The sequence below is a fragment of the Salvelinus fontinalis genome, chromosome 2 (genome assembly GCF_029448725.1).
Source record: "Salvelinus fontinalis isolate EN_2023a chromosome 2, ASM2944872v1, whole genome shotgun sequence".
NCBI lineage: Eukaryota > Metazoa > Chordata > Actinopteri > Salmoniformes > Salmonidae > Salvelinus > Salvelinus fontinalis.
In genome coordinates, this window is record NC_074666.1 from 52,375,274 (window position 1) to 52,396,832 (window position 21,559).

The 21,559-nt window shown below is 42.4% G+C and overlaps 1 protein-coding gene across 2 annotated transcripts in view; it reads right to left on the minus strand.

The window, feature by feature from the left end:
- The window catches only part of LOC129820953 (long-chain-fatty-acid--CoA ligase 6-like), an 81,936-nt gene that overhangs the window by 3,324 nt on the left and 57,053 nt on the right, over positions 1-21,559 (minus strand). For both annotated transcript variants that reach the window (XM_055878119.1, XM_055878110.1), the window contains 11 exons: positions 20,589-20,621; positions 19,104-19,155; positions 16,822-16,895; positions 16,448-16,525; positions 12,690-12,824; positions 12,313-12,447; positions 11,948-12,043; positions 11,697-11,769; positions 4,376-4,464; positions 2,801-2,917; positions 2,434-2,577 (listed from right to left, as the gene is read on the minus strand). In XM_055878119.1, coding sequence (XP_055734094.1) covers positions 2,434-2,577; positions 2,801-2,917; positions 4,376-4,464; positions 11,697-11,769; positions 11,948-12,043; positions 12,313-12,447; positions 12,690-12,824; positions 16,448-16,525; positions 16,822-16,895; positions 19,104-19,155; positions 20,589-20,621 — 1,026 coding nt within the window. The remainder of the gene's footprint in view (positions 1-2,433; positions 2,578-2,800; positions 2,918-4,375; positions 4,465-11,696; positions 11,770-11,947; positions 12,044-12,312; positions 12,448-12,689; positions 12,825-16,447; positions 16,526-16,821; positions 16,896-19,103; positions 19,156-20,588; positions 20,622-21,559) is intronic.

Below are 21,559 nucleotides of genomic sequence, written 5' to 3' on the forward strand. Positions count from 1 at the left end.
ATTGGGTTGAGGTCAGGTGATTGTGGAGGCCAGGAGATCTGTGGTAGTGGGACTAATTTCAAACCAGACAGGATGGCATATCGCTGCAGAATTCAGTGGTAGCCATGCTGGTTGAGTGTGCCTTGAATTCTAAATATGTCACAGACAGTGTCAATAGCAAAGCACCCCCACACCATCACACCTCCTCCTCCATGCTTCACGGTGGGAACCACACATGCGGAGATAATCCGTTCACCTACTCTGCGTCTCACAAAGACACGGCGGTTGCAATCAAAAATTTGGCCTCATCAGACCAAAAGGACAGATTTCCACCGGTCTAATGTCCATTGCTCGTGTTTCTTGGCCCGAGCAAGTCTCTTCTTATTGGTGTCCTTTAGTAGTGGTTTCTTTGCAGCAATTTGATCATGAAGGCCTGACTCACGCAGTCTCCTCTGAACAGTTGTTGAGATGTGTCTGTTACTTGAACTCTGTGAAGCATTTATTTGGGCTGCAATCTGAGGTGCAGTTAACTCTAATGAACATATCCTCTGCAGCAGAGGTAACTCTGGGTCTTCCTTTCCTGTGGCGGTCCTCATGAGACCCAGTTTCATCATATTGCTTGATGGTTTTTGCGACTGCACTTGAAGAAACTTTCAAAGTTCTTGACATTTTCTGGATTGACTGACCTTCATGTCTTAAAGTAATGATGGACTGTCGTTTTTGTTTGCTTATTTGAGCTGTTCTTGCCATAGTTGGACTTGGTCTTTTACCAAATAGGGCTATCTTCTGCATACCACCCCTACCTTGTCATAACACAACTGATTGTCTCAAACGCATTAAGGAAATAAATTACACAAATTAACAAGGCACACCTGTTAATTGAAATGCATTCCAGGTGACCACCTCATGAAGCTGGTTGAGAGAATGCCAATAGTGTGCAAAGCTGTCATCAAGGCAAAGGGTGGCTACTTTGAAGAATCTCAAATATAAAATCAATTTAAAAAAATTTAACACTTTTTTGGTTACTACATTAATCTATGTCTTCACTATTATTCTGCAACATAGAAAATAGTAAAATAAAGAAACATCCTTGAATGAGAAGATGTGTCCAAACATACATATCTATATACACTACCGTTCAAAAGTTTGGAGTCACTTAGAAATGTCCTTGTTTTATTTGAAAACATACACGAAATGAGTTGCAAAATGAATAGGAAATATAGTCGAGGTTGACAAGGTTATAAATAATGATTTATTTTGCACCGGGGCCTCCCACTTCTCTTTCTATTCTGGTTAGGGCCAGTTTGCGCTGTTCTGTGAAGGGAGAGGTACACAGCGTTGTACGACATCTTCAGTTTCTTGGCAATTTCTCGCATGGAATAGCCTTCATCTCTCAGAACAAGAATAGACCTGACGAGTTTCAGAAGTGCTTTGTTTCTGGCCATTTTGAGCCTGTAATTGAACCCACAAATCCTGATGCTCCAGATACTCAACTAGTCTAATGAAGGCCAGTTTTTTGCTTCTTAAATCAAAACAACAGTTTTCAGCTGTGCTAACATAATTTCAAAAGGGTTTTCTAATGATCAATTAGCCTTTTAAAATTATAAACTTGGAATAGCTAACTCAACGTGCCATTGGAAAACTGGAGTGATGGTTGCTGATAATGGGCCTCTGTACGCATATGTAGATATTCCATAAAATAAAAAATAAAAATCAGAAGTTTCCAGCTACAATAGTCATTTACAACATTAACAATGTCTACACTCTATTTCTGATCAATCTGATGTTATTTTAATAGGGGAAAAAAATATTTCAAAAACAAGGACATTTCTAAGTGACCCCAAACTTTAGAACGGTAGTGTATATATAATTTAATATGTTTTTTTCTTCTGGATTATGGAAATTCTCCTGTGACTCCATTTTCATGCATACATCTCTCTATGTACACACACACACACACACACACACACACACACACACACACACAAACAAAACCATCACGGGAGGGAATGAGCTGGTGAAGACTGACTAGAACTGGGTGCGTTCAAGTCGTCGATGGCCAATGATCACAAAGGAGCTACAGTATGGGCCTAAGTAAGTCTGTGTCTCTATGAAACTAGCTGTACATAAACAGTGTCAAGCATAAACTGTGGCATTAAGAAAAGTCACAACTGACTTGACTGGATAAGGGGTTTATAAACAAATTGAGCGACATATATAATGAATTGGCTTGACCCGATTATTTATGTCCTCTGGCAACAAACAGAAAAACTAAAACTGCATGGGTTCGGTTTAGAGCACATGGGTACATGTACAGTCTGGACACAGAGATGTCTAGGTATCCTCAGGTGGTTCTGGGTCCAGTGACCATCTCTCATCATAATGCTCAAACAACGAACCACGTGCTGTGATGTGATAAGGAAGAGAGGTGGTTAGGGAGGTAGGTTAGTTCACCTGTAGACTGTCACCATGGACGTAGAGCTGGGTCACAGGCTCACAGCGGATGTAAATGTTCTCTATCTTCTCAGGGGAGATGTACTCTCCCTGGGCCAGCTTAAAGATGTGCTTCTTCCGGTCAATGATCTTTAGTGTTCCGTTCTGAGGAGTGTAGAGGACACGAGAGAAGAGGGCAGACGTCATAAGGAGATAGTGGGAAACAGGTCTGAATCCTGTCTTGAAATACGCTCATACCTTACATTTGAACTGAGATACTTGTGGATCGGATTCAACCATAAAATAGGATATTGTACAAGGATGGCAAAGAGATGTTTGAGGAATTGTCTTTGCAAGTGAAGGGTCATAGACAAGCGTGTGTACGTACGGGTAACCATTTCCCTATGTCTCCGGTGTGGAGCCAACCGTCTATGTCTAGCGTTTCAGCCGTCCTCCCTGGGTCTTTAAGGTAGCCCTTAAAAACATTGGGCCCTTTCACACACACCTAATGGATGATTGGAGGGAGGGAGGGAGAGAGAGAGAGAGAAAAACAAAGTGATAATTAAGGAGAATATGTTCAGCCCACAACTATCATTTTGACTAATGCTGACATATTTTACATGCAGTGGCTATCAGAAGTATTCACCCCCGTTGTACTGTTTCACATTTTGTTGCGTTTCAAAGTAGGATTGAAATGAATTCAGCCCCCACTATGCTTGAAAATAAGGAGGGAGTTACTCATTGACGTGTTGTGTTGGATTTGCCCCAAACCTAAGGCATTGCATTAAACCTAAGGCTTTGCATTAAACCTAAGGCTTTGCATTAAACCTAAGGCTTTGCATTAAACCCAAGGCTTTGCATTAAACCTAAGGCTTTGCATTAAGGCCAAAAAGTCTATTCCTTTGTCGTTTTTCTTTTCCTTCTTCAGTATTACTTTAGTGCCTTCTTTCATACAGGATGCATGTTTTGGAATATTTGTTACTCTGTATATTTTCTTTTCACTCTGTCATTTAGGCAATTATTGTGGACTACAATGTTGTTGATCCACCCTCAGTTCTTCCTTCACAGCCATTGAACCCTGTAGCAGTTAAATAAAGAAATAAAAAAATACTAATTCACCAATGACCTCAAGGTGACATCCCTGACATCCTTTTTCCTGCAGCAGATCAGGAGGATGATTGTATATGTGTTGTGTCTGGGTGCTTTAATACTTCATCCACGGCATAATTATTAACTTGACCATTCTTAAAAAGAGATATTCAATGTCTGATATGTTATGGTTACCCATCACTGCCCTTCTTTATGAGGCTTTTGAAAAGCTCCCTGGTCTTTGTAGTTGAAATTCAATACTTCACTGAGGGACCTTACATATGTTGTATGTACATATGGAGGACAGAGGAAGGGATAGTCAATCAAAAATCATGTCAACCCCATTTATTTCACACAGAGGGAGTCTTATTTTGTGATTTGTTAAGCCAAATTCTACTCCTGAAATAATAAAGGCTTACCCAAACAAAAGGGGTGAACACTTTGGCAACTATATTTTAGTTATTACATTTGTCTTAGTTTGTTAACATTTGTAGAATTTTCTTTTCACTTTGACATTGAGTACTTTGTGTAGGTTTATTACAACAACAAAACAAATCATCAAAAAGAGAGGAGGACCAAGGCACTCTTCATATAATTAATTAAAATGCCTTTATTAGTATGGCATGTTCAATTGAAACAAAGTTCTTTAAAAAACGACGCGGTTCGGCTGCATGGCCTTTGTCAGTTTGTCAGGGAGTACAAAAAAATCACAACAAAATCCATTTTAATCCTACAGTCACGGAACAAAATGTGAACAAATCCATGGTGGGGTAAATAATTATGATACCCATTATAGCCTCAATGACCAACTGTCTGTGACCCTGTTCAAGTACAGACTATCAAAAAAATATCCTTGATGTTTCATTCAACTCACCTCTCCTTCTCCTTTGGCAGCAAAGTAGTTCTTTTCAGCCACATCCACCAGCTTGATGAGGTTACATGGCAGTGGTGCCCCCACATGACCTAGAGTTAGTCATCAAAATAAGGACAAATATGAGCAAAAATCGAGTTTACAGACAGCACTAACTGATTTCTTTATTTGTTTGATTCAAGCCATTACACAGTAAACTGCCACTGAAAAGTATGGAGTACAGTATAATGCCCCCAAAAAACAAATATTAAGCTGAAAATACAAAAACGTAGCCCTCTTGTTTATTTTCCAATACCTAACACACAGGTGTCAAACTCATTCCACGGAGGGCCTCGAGCCATTTGCACACACTGTATATAGACTTAATTTTTTTCTATTGTGTTATTGACTGTACGCTTGTTTATACCATGTGTAACTAACTCTGTGTTGTTGTTTGTGTCGCACTGTCACGTTCCTGACCTGTTTTTCCTTTTTCTTGTGCTTATTTAGTTGGTCAGGGCGTGAGTTGGGGTGCGTTGTCGGTGTTATTTTCTATGTTGGGTTGTTTGTGTTCGGCCGGGTATGATTCTCAGAGACAGCTGTCAATCGTTGTCCCTGATTGAGAATCATACCTAGGCAGCCTGTGATTCACGTGGTTTCTGTGGGTGTTTGTATCTCGTGTAAGTGTTAGTACCACACGGGACTGTTTGCGGTTTTGTCACGTTTGTTGTTTTTTGTATATTAAGTGTTCAGTCTACGTGAATTAAAAGATGACCACTTTCCACTCTACATATTGGTCTGATCCTTCTCGCCTCTCCTCCTCGTCCGAGAAGGAGGATTACGACAGCCGTAACACGCACTGCTTTGCTTTATCTTGGCCAGGTCGCAGTTGTAAATGAGAACTTGTTCTCAACTAGCTTACCTGGTTAAATAAAGGTGAAATAAGATATAAATAAAATAGTGTCTGCAGGTTTTCGATCCTCCCTTGTACTTGATTGATGAATTAAGGTCACTAATTAGTAAGGAACTCCCCACACCTGGTTGTCTAGGGTTTAATTGAAAGGAAAAAACCTGTAGACACTAGGCACTCCATGGAATGTGTTTGATACCCCTGACATATAACATATTCAACATGTATTCTATAGTAATGGTTTTACATCTATTATATCAACTGCAGTTGAAATATGCTCACCTTTTCTTTACAATTGTTTAACTGTTTCCTTTTCTGGTATTTTACCACTGTCAACTGTGTTTATTTTCAGCAAACTTAACATATGTAAATATTTGTATGAACATAACAAGAATCAACAACTGAGACATAAACTGAACAAGTTCCACAGACATGTGTCTAACAGAAATTGAATAATGTGTCCCTTAACAAAGGGGGGGGGTCAAAATCAAAAGTAACAGTCAGCATCTGGTGTGGCCACCAGCTGCATTAAGTACTGCAGTGCATCTCCTCCTCATGGACTGCACCAGATTTGCCAGTTCTTGCTGTGAAATGATACTCCACTCTTCCACCAAGGCACCTGCAATTTCCCGGACATATCTGGGGGGAATGGCCCTAGCCCTCACCCTCCGATCCAAGAGGTCCCAGACGTGCTCAATGGGATTGAGATCCGAGCTCTTCGCTGGCCATGGCAGAACACTGACATTCCTGTCTTGCAGGAAATCACGTACAGAACGAGCAGTATGGCTGGTGGCATTGTCATGCTGGAGGATCATGTCAGGATGAGCCTGCAGGAAGGGTACCACATGAGGGAGGAGGTTGTCTTCCCTGTAACGCACAGCGTTGAGATTGCCTGCAATGACAACAAGCTCAGTCCGATAATGCTGTGACACACCGTCCCAGACCATGACGGACCCTCCACCTTCAAATCGGTCCCGCTCCAGAGTACAGGCCTCGGTGTAATGCTCATTCCTTCAACGATAAACCCGAATCCGACTATCACCCCTGGTGAGACAAAACCGCGACTTGTCAGTGAAGAGCACTTTTTGCCAGTCCTGTCTGGTCGAGCGACGGTGGTTTTGTGCCCATAGGCAAAGTTGTTGCCGGTGATGTCGGGTGAGAACCTGCCTTACAACAGGCCTACAAGCCCTCAGTCAGCCTCTCTCAGCCTATTGCAGACAGTCTGACCACTGATGGAGGGATTGTTCGTTCCTGGTGTATCTCGGGCAGTTTTGCTATCCTGTACCTGTCCCGCAGGTGTGATGTTCGGATGTACCAATCCTGTGCAGGTGTTGTTACACATGGTCTGCCACTGTGAGGATGATCAGCTGTCCGTCCTGTCTCCCTGTAGCGCTGTCTTAGGCGTCTCACAGTACGGACATTGCAATTTATTGCCCTGGCCACATCTGCAGTCCTTATGCCTCCTTGCAGCATGCCTAAGGCACATTCACACAGATGATTAGGGTCCCTGGGCATCTTTATTTTGGTGTTTTTCAGAGTCAGTAGAAAGGCCTCTTTAGTGTCCTAAGTTTTCATAACAGTGACCTTAATTGCCTACCATCTGTAAGCTGTTAGTGTCTTAACGATCGTTCCACAGGTGCATGTTCATTAATTTCATTCCTTCCATTTCCTTGACTTGAGAACCCAAGCCTCCCTCTTCTTTCCTAGCTGAACTCATGAGGTTGGTGGTCACCAAATACTACTTGGAGTTTGACGATGCCTACTTCCTGCAGTGTAGCATGACCGCCATGGGCACAAGGATGGCAACCAACTTCACTAAACTGCACCTCGGATAAGTGGAAAAAAGTTCATTCTAAACTAGACCAACTCTTTTTTCGAGAGCCTGATTCTGAGAGCCTCCCTCATCTATTCAGAACGAGCACCGACAAACAACTTCTTCCATGCTCAAAGTTAACAACATAGGGTCAGAGCTTCTGCTTCCGTCAATGTGCATTCGACAGAAGATTACAGATTTAGAGCAAAGGGCTACAATCACACATGGAAAAAACCAAGCTGAAAGTAAACTCGTGGAAATTCCTATAGCACAGCTACTGAGCAAGCCCTAGACCTAGATCCTCCATCCAAATGGTCACTACCTCCATCCAAATGGTCACTGCCTACACCGAGCAAAGTCCAGAACTCCTAGGCATCATCAAAAAACGTTGGCATATTCTCTGCTTAGACCCAGCTCTAGGCAATACATTTCAGCAGCCTCCCATGCAGCTTAACATTGCGCTAAAAACATTTAAGACAATATTGTCCCATCCGATGTCAGCCAAAGCGCAAACGAGACCAGCATCCTGCCAATTCCTCCTGTACTTCATATACATTCAGGAGAAAAGCTCACTAGTGCGCTATTGTTAGAACCAGTTAGTCCTTTTTGCTTTTGACGTTCTCCCTAGTTTTGTTTAACCCTCATTTCCCCCCCCCCTCAAAACCAAATATTTTCTATAGTCGTGGTTTTACATCAATTATATTTACTGCAGTTGAAATTTGCTCCCCTTCCAATTTACTGTTTGCTGTTCTGTATTTTACCACTAGGTGGAGACATTGACCACAGTACCCCTCACCCTGTATAGTCTCCCCTCTTGTTAGCACCACCGGTTGAAGAGTTTTCTACCTAATTGGGAAAGGGATACCTAGTCAGTTGTACAACTGAATGCATTCAACTGAAATGTGTCTTCCGCATTTAACCCAACCCCTCTGAATCAGGTTGCCTTAATCGACATCCACGTCTTCTACGCCCGGGGAGCAATGGGTTAACTGCCTTGCTTCAGCACCACCCCCAACATCAACATATGTGAAAATTACGCATTTCTAGGTTTTGTAGTAAAAAAGAGACACCATTTCCAATGACATCATTGGTGTGCGTGGTGATTTTAGCAGGCGTTGCCTACCGATTGGTTGATGTCATTGGAAATACTTATCTTACTCTCGTTTTTTACTACAAAACACAGAAACGTACCACTTTCACATGTTGATGTTATGGATGGGACACGAGCTATATTACTTTTACAACATCTGAGCCACAACATTATTTTGTGGAAATAGGCAATACTTCGTGTGGTTTGACAATCAGGCCTGCACAATAGTTGAAGTCATACGTCTATCCACACTTGCTAAACATTTTTAAAAAACGCATGGCACAAAACCAAAGACCAATTCTCGGGCATTTGACGATCTTGACTTGTCATTCCCCCCCGACACCCCTGATTCAGTTTTGTCTGACGTCGTTTCACACATTCAGTTGCCTGATCCAAACTAACACTGAGCTAGCCCACTGATTAGGTACTGTAAGAGCACAGGGCCTTATTATGAACGTGAACTGATTTGCTTTTTGAATAACATGATCCACTCCTGCCCTGTGAAGAAAGGATCTATCTGCTGGTAACCGCAACAGCCTCGTGAAATAATAAGAGGCAGACAGGAGACGATTGACATCCGCGTTCAAAAATGGCTCCCTGTTCCCTATGTAGTGCATGGTTTAAAGTAGTGCACTATATAGGGAATACGGTTCTGTTTGGGACGCACAGAGGGTTTCATGGGTTGATGTCTGGGTTAGGCGTTTCAGTTCCTTTAACAACCATTAAACCACAAGTACTGCAGCTCATTACTTTCCCAGTGTAACCTTTGGCCATGGCTGTTTCACCTACGTAATAAAGTGCATACTTTATCATATAGCAACTGTGAACCTGTTGTAAAACACAGAACAACAACATGGTGCGTGGGTAAATACTGTATGTGATCCACAGGCCTTTGACCCCAATCTGGTCAGGTCTACCGACACGTCACCCCTGTTCTCAAACGTTACAGAGGGGAAATGGTTATGGTCCTATTTGGGCGTCCGAGCGGCACGCTGCAGAAAGGTGGCACCTGCATCCCATAGCCACAGAGCTCAAAACCTAAAACCTCAAAGGTTGTGTGAGGCTGAAAGCATGTGACTCTGACTAATAACACTATCTCCCGAAGGGTGATACGATAATGTGTTCCCAACACGCAGCATGTTATCTCTGTTTGATTTTGTTTCCACTATAGTCAAATTGGAGACTTTCACCCAGTGGTGCAGGATAAGGTGTTTATATTTTACAGAAAACAAATGAACATCGGACTTTCAGCATGCTTATAAGGAAGGGCACTCAACATGCTCGGCACTGACACAAATGACTGATGATTGGCTGAAAGAAATTGATAGTAAGAAGATTGTGGGAGCTGTTTTGTTAGACTTCAGTGCAGCTTTTGATGTCATTGATCATAACCTGTCGCTGAAAAACGTAGGTGTTACGGATTCAGCGTTACCTATCTAATAGAACACAGAGGGTTTTCTTTAATGGAAGCCTCTCTCATGTAAATTCTGTTGAGAGTGGTGTACCGCAGGGCAGCCGACTTTGGACATGATTGTTTTCTGTTTTTACGAATGACCTTGCACTGACCTTGAATAAAGCCTGTGTGTCTATGTACGCTGACGACTCATCAGTATACACGTCGGCTGCTACAGTAAAATGAATAACTAAGACATTTAACATAGAGCTTCAGTCAGTTTTAGAATGGTAACTAGCAATAGGCTGGTGTAAAATATCTCAAAAACCAAAAGCATCATTTCTGGGACAAATCACTCGCTCAACGCTAAACCTCGTTTATATCTATTATTGAAAAATGTTGCTATTGAGCAAGTTGAGGAGACTAAACTGCTGGGTGTAACCCTAGATAGAAAGCTGTCATGGTCAAAACATATAGACTCAATGGTTGCTAAAATGGGAAGAGGTGTGTGCATGATAGGGCGTTGTTCTGCCTTCTTGACATCTCAGTCGACCAGACATGGAGGGAAAGTGTCAGTAACAGGCATGTCAGTCCCTCCTGGCTCAAAGTTGAGGAGAGATTGACTGCATCACTATTGGTCTTTGTGCGAGGTATTGATGTGTTGAAGGTACCGAACTGTCTGTTCAAGCAGTTGGCACAAAGTTTGGACACTCATCGGTACAACACAAGACATGCAACCAGAGGTCTCTTCACAGGCCCCAGGTCCAGAACAGAGGCTGGGAAATGCACAGTATTAAATAGAGCCATGACTACATGGTTCTCTCTGCCACCCCAGGTAACTCAAGCTAGCAATAAAACCATTTTCAAAAAACAGATAAAAGAACACCTTACTCCACAAAGAGGACTGTTAAGAGCCATTTTATATATCTTGTATTGTAATTTACACTGTACTATGTACTAGACCTAGATATTGTGTGTATGTACTGGTATGTACTGATATGTAGACTATGTGTGACATTTTCAATGTATGTATTTCTGTCCTTGACTAATAATGTCCTGTACTATGTATTATGCCATGTTTCATGTGGACCTGATGCTTTTGCATCAGTTTACTTTCTAAACTTGTTATCATGGTCGAATTACTGTCCGGGGTGGCCTCCATTGATTTTGCTAGTCTCACTCAGATATCATATAAAAAAAACTGCAAACATTTCTCTCTACCCTGTGGAAAAATCTGAAGAATTGCAGGAAATTAGCTGTAAAACAGTGTAGTAAAGTTGCAGCAAACTTGGGTTAAAACTACAACAGCGACTCTCAACTCGTGGGTTGCGACCCAAATTTTGGTTGCAGGAGGATTTGAATAGGTTGCGGGTCACTTGAGTAATTTATTTGTATTCTTTTTATGGAAAAATACTCCAGTCTGAACTTAAACAAGTAAAAGCAGCTAGAAAGTGTGTAAATAAATATAACTGAACCTACATTTTTTAAATAATTTAATCACAGTTTTTTAATATAAAGTTAAAGTATTAGCAGTGCTATTTAGCAGATTTGGTTTATTTAATGGTCTCAAACCAGGGAGCTTATTAACATTCTACATCAAGAATACGGGCAAAATCTAATTATTGACAATTTAAAAAGTGGGAATAATTTTCCAGATTGCATTTTGGCCCCCCAAAAATTGGGATGCGAATATTGGGTAGCGACTGAGACAAGCTGGTTCAATATGAGTCCCGAAGCACAACCTGTTGAGAACCACTGCTTCATACCCCATGATAAAAATGTGTTAGAATTGCACTAAATTAACAAAAAAGTTATCAGCTGTCAAGATGGGGGGCCACTAAAATGTTAGAATTTTTTGTTGCCCTCACCCCCATCAAAGTTGCCCACCCCTGTCGTAGAGGTATTCTTGCTCCCTGGTCTACAGTAGGGGTATGTCCCAAACGGCTCCCTTCATATGCACTATGTTTGTCCAGGGCCCGATTCCCCTATATAGTGCACTTCTTTTGACCATCTGGTCAAAAGTAATGCACTATATAGGGAATAAGGTGCCATTTGGGATGCGTCCCATATTATAAGGTTTGTTGGGTGAAGTGGGAGTGGAGCATCTGGAGAAGAAGAGGAGAGGGAAGATAAGCTAACCTGAGGTCCAGTCTCCAGGAGTGGTGAAAGTACAACCAGCAGTACACTCCGTCTGGCCATACGCCTCATACACCTACAGCCAGCAAGGATAGACAGCATGATAGGAGGTTGTGATTTGCGTGGTTTGTCTGTGTGCACACATCCTCAGGTGTTTGTGTATGTGTGCCTTCTTGTGTGTGTCTGTTTGTGTGGGTTTAAGCACTCATACATGTTTGTGTGTGTGTGTGTGTGTGTGTGTGTGTGTCACTCACCTGACAACCCAGTGCTGCCCTGAGAAATCCCAGTACGGTGGGGGAGGCCGGAGCAGCTCCAGTTACAATCATACGTAACCTCCCACCCAGGCTGGCCTGCCAACAGAACACAATATTATCACAACCCAAACTCCAACAACACACCAAACATTGAGTCTTTCTTGGAATACAGTGGATTCTGCCTGCCAAAGGGTCACACTGGGGACATACACAGGGCGTATTCCCCATTTATTGTCTGAACACACACACAGCACACATCTATGTATCAATCTTCACATCCGTCCGTCCCTCCGTCCATCCATCCATCAACCGTGTCAGGCCACTCATAGGAAGGAGAGGACAAGAGGAGGAGGTGAGGTGGATACCTGTATCTTACTGAAGAATATCTTATCCCACAGGCTGTCCATGCGGATGATCCCACGGCTGACCTCTGACCCTTTTCTCTTGGCTGCAAAGTTCAGCAGCCAGCGCTTCAATGGGGTGTTGGCCTGGCTGAAGATCTGTGGAACACACACACACACACACACACACACACACACACACACACACACACACACACACACACACACACACACACACACACACACACACACACACACACACACACACACACACACACACACACACACACACACACACACACACGAGAGAGAGAGAGGGTGAGTTGATATAAGATATGGAGAATGAGGGGAGGTGTGTGCGCGTCTATGCGTGCGCATGTGTGGGTAGGTGGTTCTCTCACCTTGTCGTACATGCGGTTGAGCAATCGAGGCACCACGGGGAAGATGGTGGGCCGTAAGGCCTTCATGTCATCAGACAGCAGGCGGATGTCACCTTGGAAAAAGCCGATCCGGCCACCGTGACAATACACCACAGACTGGGGAAATAGAGAGAAAGAAGACAAAACAGTGACCGTTGATTCAAAAAGCACTTATTGCATACAGTTGGGGAGAGTGGGGTAAGTTGAGCCAAAGGGATAAGTAGAGCCACCCTTGTTTCTAGCAAACCATACACAAAATTAATAATTTGAGTCCGTGGAGGAAGAAACCACATGGAAAAAGTGGTAAGCAAGTTAGGACTTAAAAACATTTTCACCAAGTCAAATGAATTTATTGTGTTAGCGATTTCATGATGCTTGTATGTAAACCAAAGTAGATCATTTCAAGATTGTTCTATACATCAGTTGGGGTCTCTATAAGCTTCAATATGAGGTCCTAAACCTAGCATGAAAGTGCATCCTTGTAGCTGTGTGGGATAATATAGTCAACATGTTTGCTTTGGGGTATGTTGAGCTAATGGTTAAGCATATGGCAAGTTAAGAAAACTGAAGTGTTTTCTTCCCATGTGTAATGCAAGGCATTATAGTTGGGATATGAGGTAACAACAGGGCCTGGCCTATGTTAAAAGTGATTTTAAAAAAGTACAAAGTGTTTGTTAGGTGTTAAGCCTGTGTTAAAAGATTATAACAATTATTAAAAGACAAAAAAAAAGTGATTGTGATTGTGTTGAATTGTGTTTGGAAAATAAAGATAGACATCGTTTTAAAAAGGAAGTGGTAATATTTCATTCAGTACAGAAATGTGTAGGTGGCTTAATTTACCCAATCCTGCGGCTCAATTTACACCATATAAGCCATGTTTTCAAAACTGTAATGTTTACATGAATTCTGATTATTTCCAGGAATGCGCAACATCCTAAAAATATATGTAGATATTTTTGTTGGAAAGAATATTACAAACGCAACATGCAACAATTTCATTGTATTTACTGAGTTAGTTCATATGAGGAAATCAGTCAATTTAAATAAATTCATTAGCCCCTAATCTATGGATTTCACATGACTGGGAATACAGATATGCATCTGTTGGTCACAGATATGCATCTGTTGGTCACAGATATGCATCTGTTGGTCCCAGATACCTTTTTAAAAAATGGGCCTCACAATGAGCCTCAGGATCTCGTTACGGTATTTCTGTGCATTCAAATTGCCATCAATAAAATGCAATTGTGTTCGTTGTCCGTAGCTTATGCCTGCCCATACCATAACCTCACGGACACCATGGGGCACTCTGTTCACAAAGTTGACATCAGCAAACCGCTCGTCCACACGACGCCATAGACGTGGTTTGCAGTTGTGAGGCCGGTTGGACGTACTGCTAATTTCTCTGAAACGACGTTGGGGGTGGTTTATGGTAGAGAAATTAACATTACATTCTGTGGCAACAGCTCTGGTAGACATTCCTGCAGTCAACATGCCAATTGCACGCTCCCTCAAAACTTAAGACATCTGTGGCATTGTGTTGTGTGACAAAACTGCACATTTTAGAGTGGCCTTTTATTGTCCCCAGCACAAGTTGCACCTGTGTAATGATCATGCTGTTTAATCATATTATTGATATGCTACACCTGTCAGGTGGATGGATTATTTTGACAAAGGAAAAATGCTCACTAACAGGGATGTAAACAAATTTGTGCACAAAACTTGAGAAAAAAGCTTGTGCGCATGAAACATTTCTGGGATCCTTTATTTCAGCTCATGAAACATTTCTGGGATCCTTTATTTCAGCTCATGAAACATTTCTGGGATCCTTTATTTCAGCTCATGAAACATTTCTGGGATCCTTTATTTCAGCTCATGAAACATTTCTGGGATCCTTTATTTCAGCTCATGAAACATTTCTGGGATCCTTTATTTCAGCTCATGAAACATTTCTGGGATCCTTTATTTCAGCTCATGAAACATGAAACACTTGACATGTTTATATTTTTGTTCAGTGTACAGTATATTTCCCTTGACGGAGTGATGCTGAATGTATTTTTTTTAATAACATGATACTTGGTTACAGAGCAATTAAATAGAGCAATTTGTCACGATCTTCTTTAGGTGAATGAGAGGACCAAGGCGCAGCGTGATACGAATACATCTTCCTTTTTATTGACGAAGATGAACACGAAACGAAACACTTTTACAAGCTACAAAACGAAAGTGCAGTCACACGCTACTAACATTTAAACATAGACAATTACCCACAACCTGTCTAATGCCCATGGCTGCCTTAAATATGGGTCCCAATCAGAGACAACGATAGACAGCTGTCTCTGATTGAGAACCACTCAGGCAACCATAGACATACCTAGACACCTACACTGAACACAACCCCATAAACTCTACCAAAACCACCTAGACACTACAAACACCCTTGACTAGACAAAAACACACAAACATCCCACACAATTGAATAGCCCAATGAATAGTGTGGGCATTGTGTACTTTTTTGGCCTAGTTGTTTCAGATTTGTTTATACACTTTAGAAGTACCTTTTTATCCTTCCTAAAAACCAAATGGCTGATAGTAACTTATAACCTCCACACTCCTCTCTGTTTCTTAACAATTAGACATTTGGTTAAAAGGGGATCTGACCTAATACATGGTCATGGTTAGAAGGGATACAGCTTTTATCAAATAAACGTCAAAAGTGGAAATGTTTAGCATTTTAGCTAACCCTAACCCCTTGTCTAACCTTAAGCTAATTCTCCTAACCTGCTATGTTAATTCTCCTAACCTGCTACTCCCTTCTAGCCATGACCCTAATTCAATCCCATCTTTGGAACATTTCCTACTTTGGAGGAAAGGCTCTGCAGGGACCGCCTTTTCTCTTCTTCTCCGTGTTGACAGACGTGATTTGCATAATAAGACTGCAGCACCCTGGCAGGTATCATAACACTGCATGTGGCATAAATGTTTTATTGTCACATCTACAGTGTTGCAGTGAAATGTGTTGTTTTATAGGGTCAACCATAGCAGTACTTCATCCCTGGAGCAATTATGGTTAAGTGCCAGGCTCAAGTGCACATCGACAGATTTTTCACCTTATCGGCTCGGGTGTTTAATCCAGCGACCTTTCGGTTACTGGCCCAACGCTCTAAGCGCCAGGCCACCTGCTGCCCTAGGAATATCACAGCATAGGCATAGCCTACTCACGGAGTTCTACACAGAACATGAGGTGTTCCTTCTGAGGATTAACTCGTGGGTATCTGCATTGCTGCATAGAAGTCCCACGCATTAACACTGTCTGGGTGTGTGTCTTCTCGTGAACGTGAAGAACATGTCTGGGAGGTGGTTTCCTGTGTTTGTCCATAGCTACAGGAAACAACAGACCAAGCTTGTGGTCCAAATGGCTCCCTATTCCCTTTGTAGTGCGATATATAACATAGGGTGCCAATTGGGACTCAAGTTTCCTGTAGCTGTGAGAAACGGATGAAATAAAGCACACACCCGTAACTGTATGAGCCAGCTTTTACAGAGGCAGCAGATAGGGTATCAGTAAAGAGCTGACGGGCTATGGCAAAGTTAACATCCCAGATAGCAAGGTCAATTGCGGCCGAGGACCAGGGCAATTGCCAAGATCCTTCAGGTCTGGAAACGCACGCACACACACACACACACCAACTATAATAATACAACTCAAAGCCTTGTGTGGACTTTGTTTGGGACATTACCTCAATGAGTCTCTCAAACATGTGAGCCAAAGGCAGGAAGGAGATGAGAACATCGTCTTGGTTTGGGAATATGACTTTCTGTGGCACGCCAGACAAGCATGGGGGAGAGAAGCGGTGGTTAGACAGGTTCAGAACCATTTGTTTCCCACCACTAAATTGTCAAATATGATACTAATGAGAAACATAAATGATGCACAAAAAATAAATACATCTGTGTCTTATTGTCCCATGTAAGATATTGGACTTGAAGCAATTTAGTGAGCCTTGCCTCTAATAGAGTTACAGAAATGGGAGAAAAGTACCTACTAAAGATAAATGCAAGGCAAATTTCCCCAAAGGAAGGGTCTGTGACACAATAGTCTGTTTGAACTCACATCTGTGACTTTGAGGAAGCCTGAGAAATCAGCCACTACATTCCCGTGTGTCAGCATGACTCCCTTTGGGTTTCCTACGGAGGAGGGATTCAGAAAAAACTCAATGAACTTCTCCCCCTATCCCTGCTCTCAACAATGAGCATTAGCTCTGTCCCAAATGGTACACGATTTCCTTTATAGTGCACTACTGGTCAAAAGTAGTGCACTATATAGAGAAAAGGGTGCCGCATACAGTATCAATCCATGGAAAACAACCAAGGTAGATATACACTGAACAAAGATATTAACGCAAAATGCAACAATTTCTGAGATTTTACTGAGTTACAGTTCATATAAGAAAATCAGTCAATTGAAATAAATGCATTAGGCCCTAATCTATGGATTTCACATGACTGGGAATACAGATATGCACCTGTTGGTCAAAGATACCTTAAAAAAAGGTAGGGATGTGGATCAGAAAACCAGTCAGTATCTTGTGTGACCACTATTTGCCTCATTTAGCGCAGCACATCTCCTTCGCATAGAGTTCACATCTCCTTTGCATAGAGTTCACATCTCCTTCGCATAGAGTTCACATCTCCTTCGCATAGATCAAGCTGTTGATTGTGGCCTGTGGAATATTGTCCCACTCCTCTTCAATGGCTGTGCGAAGTTGCTGGATATTGGCAGTAACTGGAATACTCTGTTGTACGCGTCGATCCAGAGCATCCATAACATGCTCAATGGGTGACATGTCTGGTGAGTATGCAAGCCATGGAAAAACTGGGACTTTAAGCTTCCAGGAATTGTGTACAGATACTTGCGACATGGCATGCTGAAACATGAAATGATGGCGGCGGATGAATGACACGACAATGGGCCTCAGGATCTCGTTACGGTATCTCTGTGCATTCAAATTGCCATTGTAAAAATGCAATTGTATTTGCTGTCTGTAGCTTATGCCTGCCCATACCATAACCCCACCGCCCCCATGGGGCACTCTGTTCACAACGTCGACATCAGCAAACCGCTCACTGTCTGCCATCTCCCGGTACAGTTGAAACCGGGATTCATCCGTGAAGAGCACACTTCTCCATCGTGCTAGTGGCCATTGAAGGTGAGCATTTGCCCACAGTTTGTGCAGAAATCCTTCAGTTGTGCAAACCCACAGTTTCATCAGCTGTCTGTGTGGTTGGTCTCAGACGATCCCGCAGGTAAAGAAGACGGACGTGGAGGTTCTGGGCTGGTGTGGTTACACATGGTCTGCGGTTTTCAGGCTAAAAAGAACGTTGGAGGCGGCTTATGGTAAAGAACTTAACTTAAAATTCTTTGGCAAACGCTCTGGTGGACATTTCTGAAGTCAGCATGCCAATTACATGGATGGATTATCTTAGCAAAAGACACATGCTCAAAAACAGGGATGTAAACAAATGTGTGCACAACATTTGAGAGAAATAAGATTTGTGCTTATGGAACATTTCTGGGATCATTTATTTCAGCTCATGAAACATGGGACCAACAATTTACATATCGCGTTTATATTTTTGTTCAGTGTATATGGAAAAACAAACAGTTAGCTATTAGCAGCCTAGGAACTAACAGAACAATAATATTATGCCACCTGTTTTTTCAAATTACACATTCACTTTAAAAAAAAATATGTATTTGCCATGGTGGAAAATGCCTGAGTTATACCACCCTGTAACAACTTTTGGAACACACACTCAGAGACAGACCACAGGATATAAGAGGGCACCAGCAGAGACATCCACCAGGGGGAAACAGGCTTCAGGCTAATGGAAGTTACACTGAAAGACCAACAGGTGGCACTCTTTCCACTACTGCAGTGGGCCGCTTCGCTGCCTGTGACTAAAGCTGTGGTTTCCACCCTCGTCGGAAATATCGGGATTCTCCTAATCTTACTCCTGATCTTCTTTGTGACTGTGCTTGTGGCCAGACTGTAATAACAGGTTAAGATTCCAGACAACTCCTCTTTTATGTCTAAATGTCTTTCTCTCGGAAGTCTGACAGTGTTAGGAGCCCTACCATGACCATACTATTAACTCTGACACATGGCATTGGCCCTGGTCTGAAATGGTCAGGGGGGGGGGGGGGGGGGTGGTCTCTTCCTGTTAATAATATGTCACGCACAATGAGAGAAGCAATAGACACACGCCACCACTGTGATAATACACATTAACACTGCGATAATACACATTAACACTGCGATAATACACATTAACACTGCATTCAGCTTGAAAGAATAAGACCCTTTGGGGTGTCTGGTGGCTGGATGATCATACCTGTGGTACCACTGGTGAAGCACACGATGGACAGGTCTTCTGGTGTAGGTGGCTGTGGGGGAACAAACGTTCAGTCAGGATATAGCCCTGAAGGAGATCCTTTTTTTTTTTTAGATTTTTTTAAAATTTTTATCACATTTTCTCCCCAATTTTCGTGGTATCCAATCGCTAGTAATTACTACCTTGTCTCATCGCTACAACTCCCGTACGGGCTCGGGAGAGACGAAGGTCGAAAGCCATGCGTCCTCCGAAGCACAACCCAACCAGCCGTACTGCTTCTTAGTACAGCGCGCCTCCAACCCGGAAGCCAGCCGCACCAATGTGTCGGAGGAAACACCATGTACCTGGCCCCCTTGGTTGGCGCGCACTGCGCCCGGCCCGCCACAGGAGTCGCTGGAGCGCGATGAGACAAGGATATCCCTACCGGCCAAACCCTCCCTACCCCGGACGACGCTATGCCAATTGTGCGTCGCCCCACGGACCTCCCGGTCGCGGCCGGCTGCGACAGAGCCTGGGCGCGAACCCAGAGACTCTGGTGGCTCAGTTAGCACTGCGATGCAGTGCCCTAGACCACTGCGCTACCCGGGAGGCCTGAAGGAGATCTTTAACTCATTGACATCATCTTTAGACAATAATCCCCATCACAATGGCCCATCTCTGGCATTTTAAGCAAGGTGTGACTGTGGAGAAGACGCGCACACAGCAAAGAGAGATAAAGTAATGACTCAAGTAGTGTTTCCAGGGTGACTTTCTACTTTAATTGAGTCCTTTTCTATTAAGGTACCTTTACTTTTCCCCCCGAGTCAAGTAGGACTGACAATTGGGTACTTTTTCCACCATTGAAGAACACAAGCACTCAAAGTGCTCTTTGAGATCAATAGTACGCATTTCAAGCAGCGGTTACTACGGGAAAAAGACAACTAAAGAATGTTCGCAAGACCTTATGTCTGCGGTGTGATCTCAATTCTTCCATAATAGCACACGTAGTTCAGTGCTCCATATGGCAATCAAAGGAAACCAATTGGTTTGTACTCGAAATAACAAATGTTCGATGGAGAAAAAGTAAACATATTCAAATACTCTCTCCGCAAACACAAATAGGTCTAGGCGGAAGAAGTGTCACCAGGCCAGAGATATGTAGTCCGCAGTATATCCAAAACAAAACATAGTCAGCACGACACCGAGGTCTTCCTGCATTCTGCCTGTTATTACAGGGACAGACAATATCCATCTCAAGGCTATTCGAAGATGCTAATTTGTGGTCTGTGCTCCCTAACCACAAAGTTGCATCATGCACTGTTCTCCAGTGTGTGAGATTAGACAATAATTACAGAGAGACAAGATTACAGCCAAGACCTCGATGTGAACTTTTCTCAACTAATTAATTATTTCCCTAGCTGGGTAGGTTATGACTGTGTGGATGTGATGCAGCTAATGATACAGAGATGCTTACTCAGTCAAACCAGACATACAGACTGCACTTACCATGGGATTTCTATGCTTCTCTCTGCCCAGTGCCTAGATGGGACGACAGCATGCAAAGAAGCACAACACCTTGTGTTAAATAATCATTAGAAGAATCATAAAATACAATTTACAGCCATGATGAAGTAGAGGGGCTTGAATATCTGAACAACGGTAATGTCCCAACAAAAGAGAGGCTTGCATAGTTTCACGCTAGCATCATTTTGTTATAAAAAGTGCCGAAGCAGTCCTCAACTGGCAATTTCATTTAAACAGTACACGCAAAACACCAGTCTCAACGTCAACGGTGAAGAGGTGACTCCGGGATGCTGTCCTTCTAGGCAGAGTTCCTCTGTCCAGTGTCTATGTTCTTTCACCCATCTTAATCTTTTCTTTTTATTGGCCAGTCTGAGATATGTCTTTTTCTTTGCAAACTAAATGTCAGGGGTGTTTACGTTTCTATTTTTACCGCTTCTGAACCATGATGATGTAACCTATATTTGCCTCATATTTCTGAACAGCTGAAATAAAAAAAAAACTGTGGTGATTTCAACTAATATTCCCAAAAATATTTATTGAAGGCTATACAACCTTCTCTTTTGTAACAGATGTTGCAGTCACACAAGCAGGAGGAAGTCCCTACACATTGCTTTGGAGCAAAAATGTTTTACATTCTACATTCTATTAATGCAATTGTCTGCACAATTTCCAATCCCCCATATATATTTTTTGTCAATATTTATATTAATTTAAATATATACTGTATATATATATATATATTTAAAAAAATATATATATTTCTGTTCTTTATTATTTTCCCCTAACCCTACTTGGAGTTGTAACGGCTGTCGTCTTCCTCTTCCTCGGACGAGGAGAGGAGAGAAGGATCGGTGGACCAATACGCAGCAAGGTATGATGACATAATGTAATTTATAGAAAGACAAAGACGAATACGAAAACACTTGGAAAATTACAAAATAAGAAAACGACGT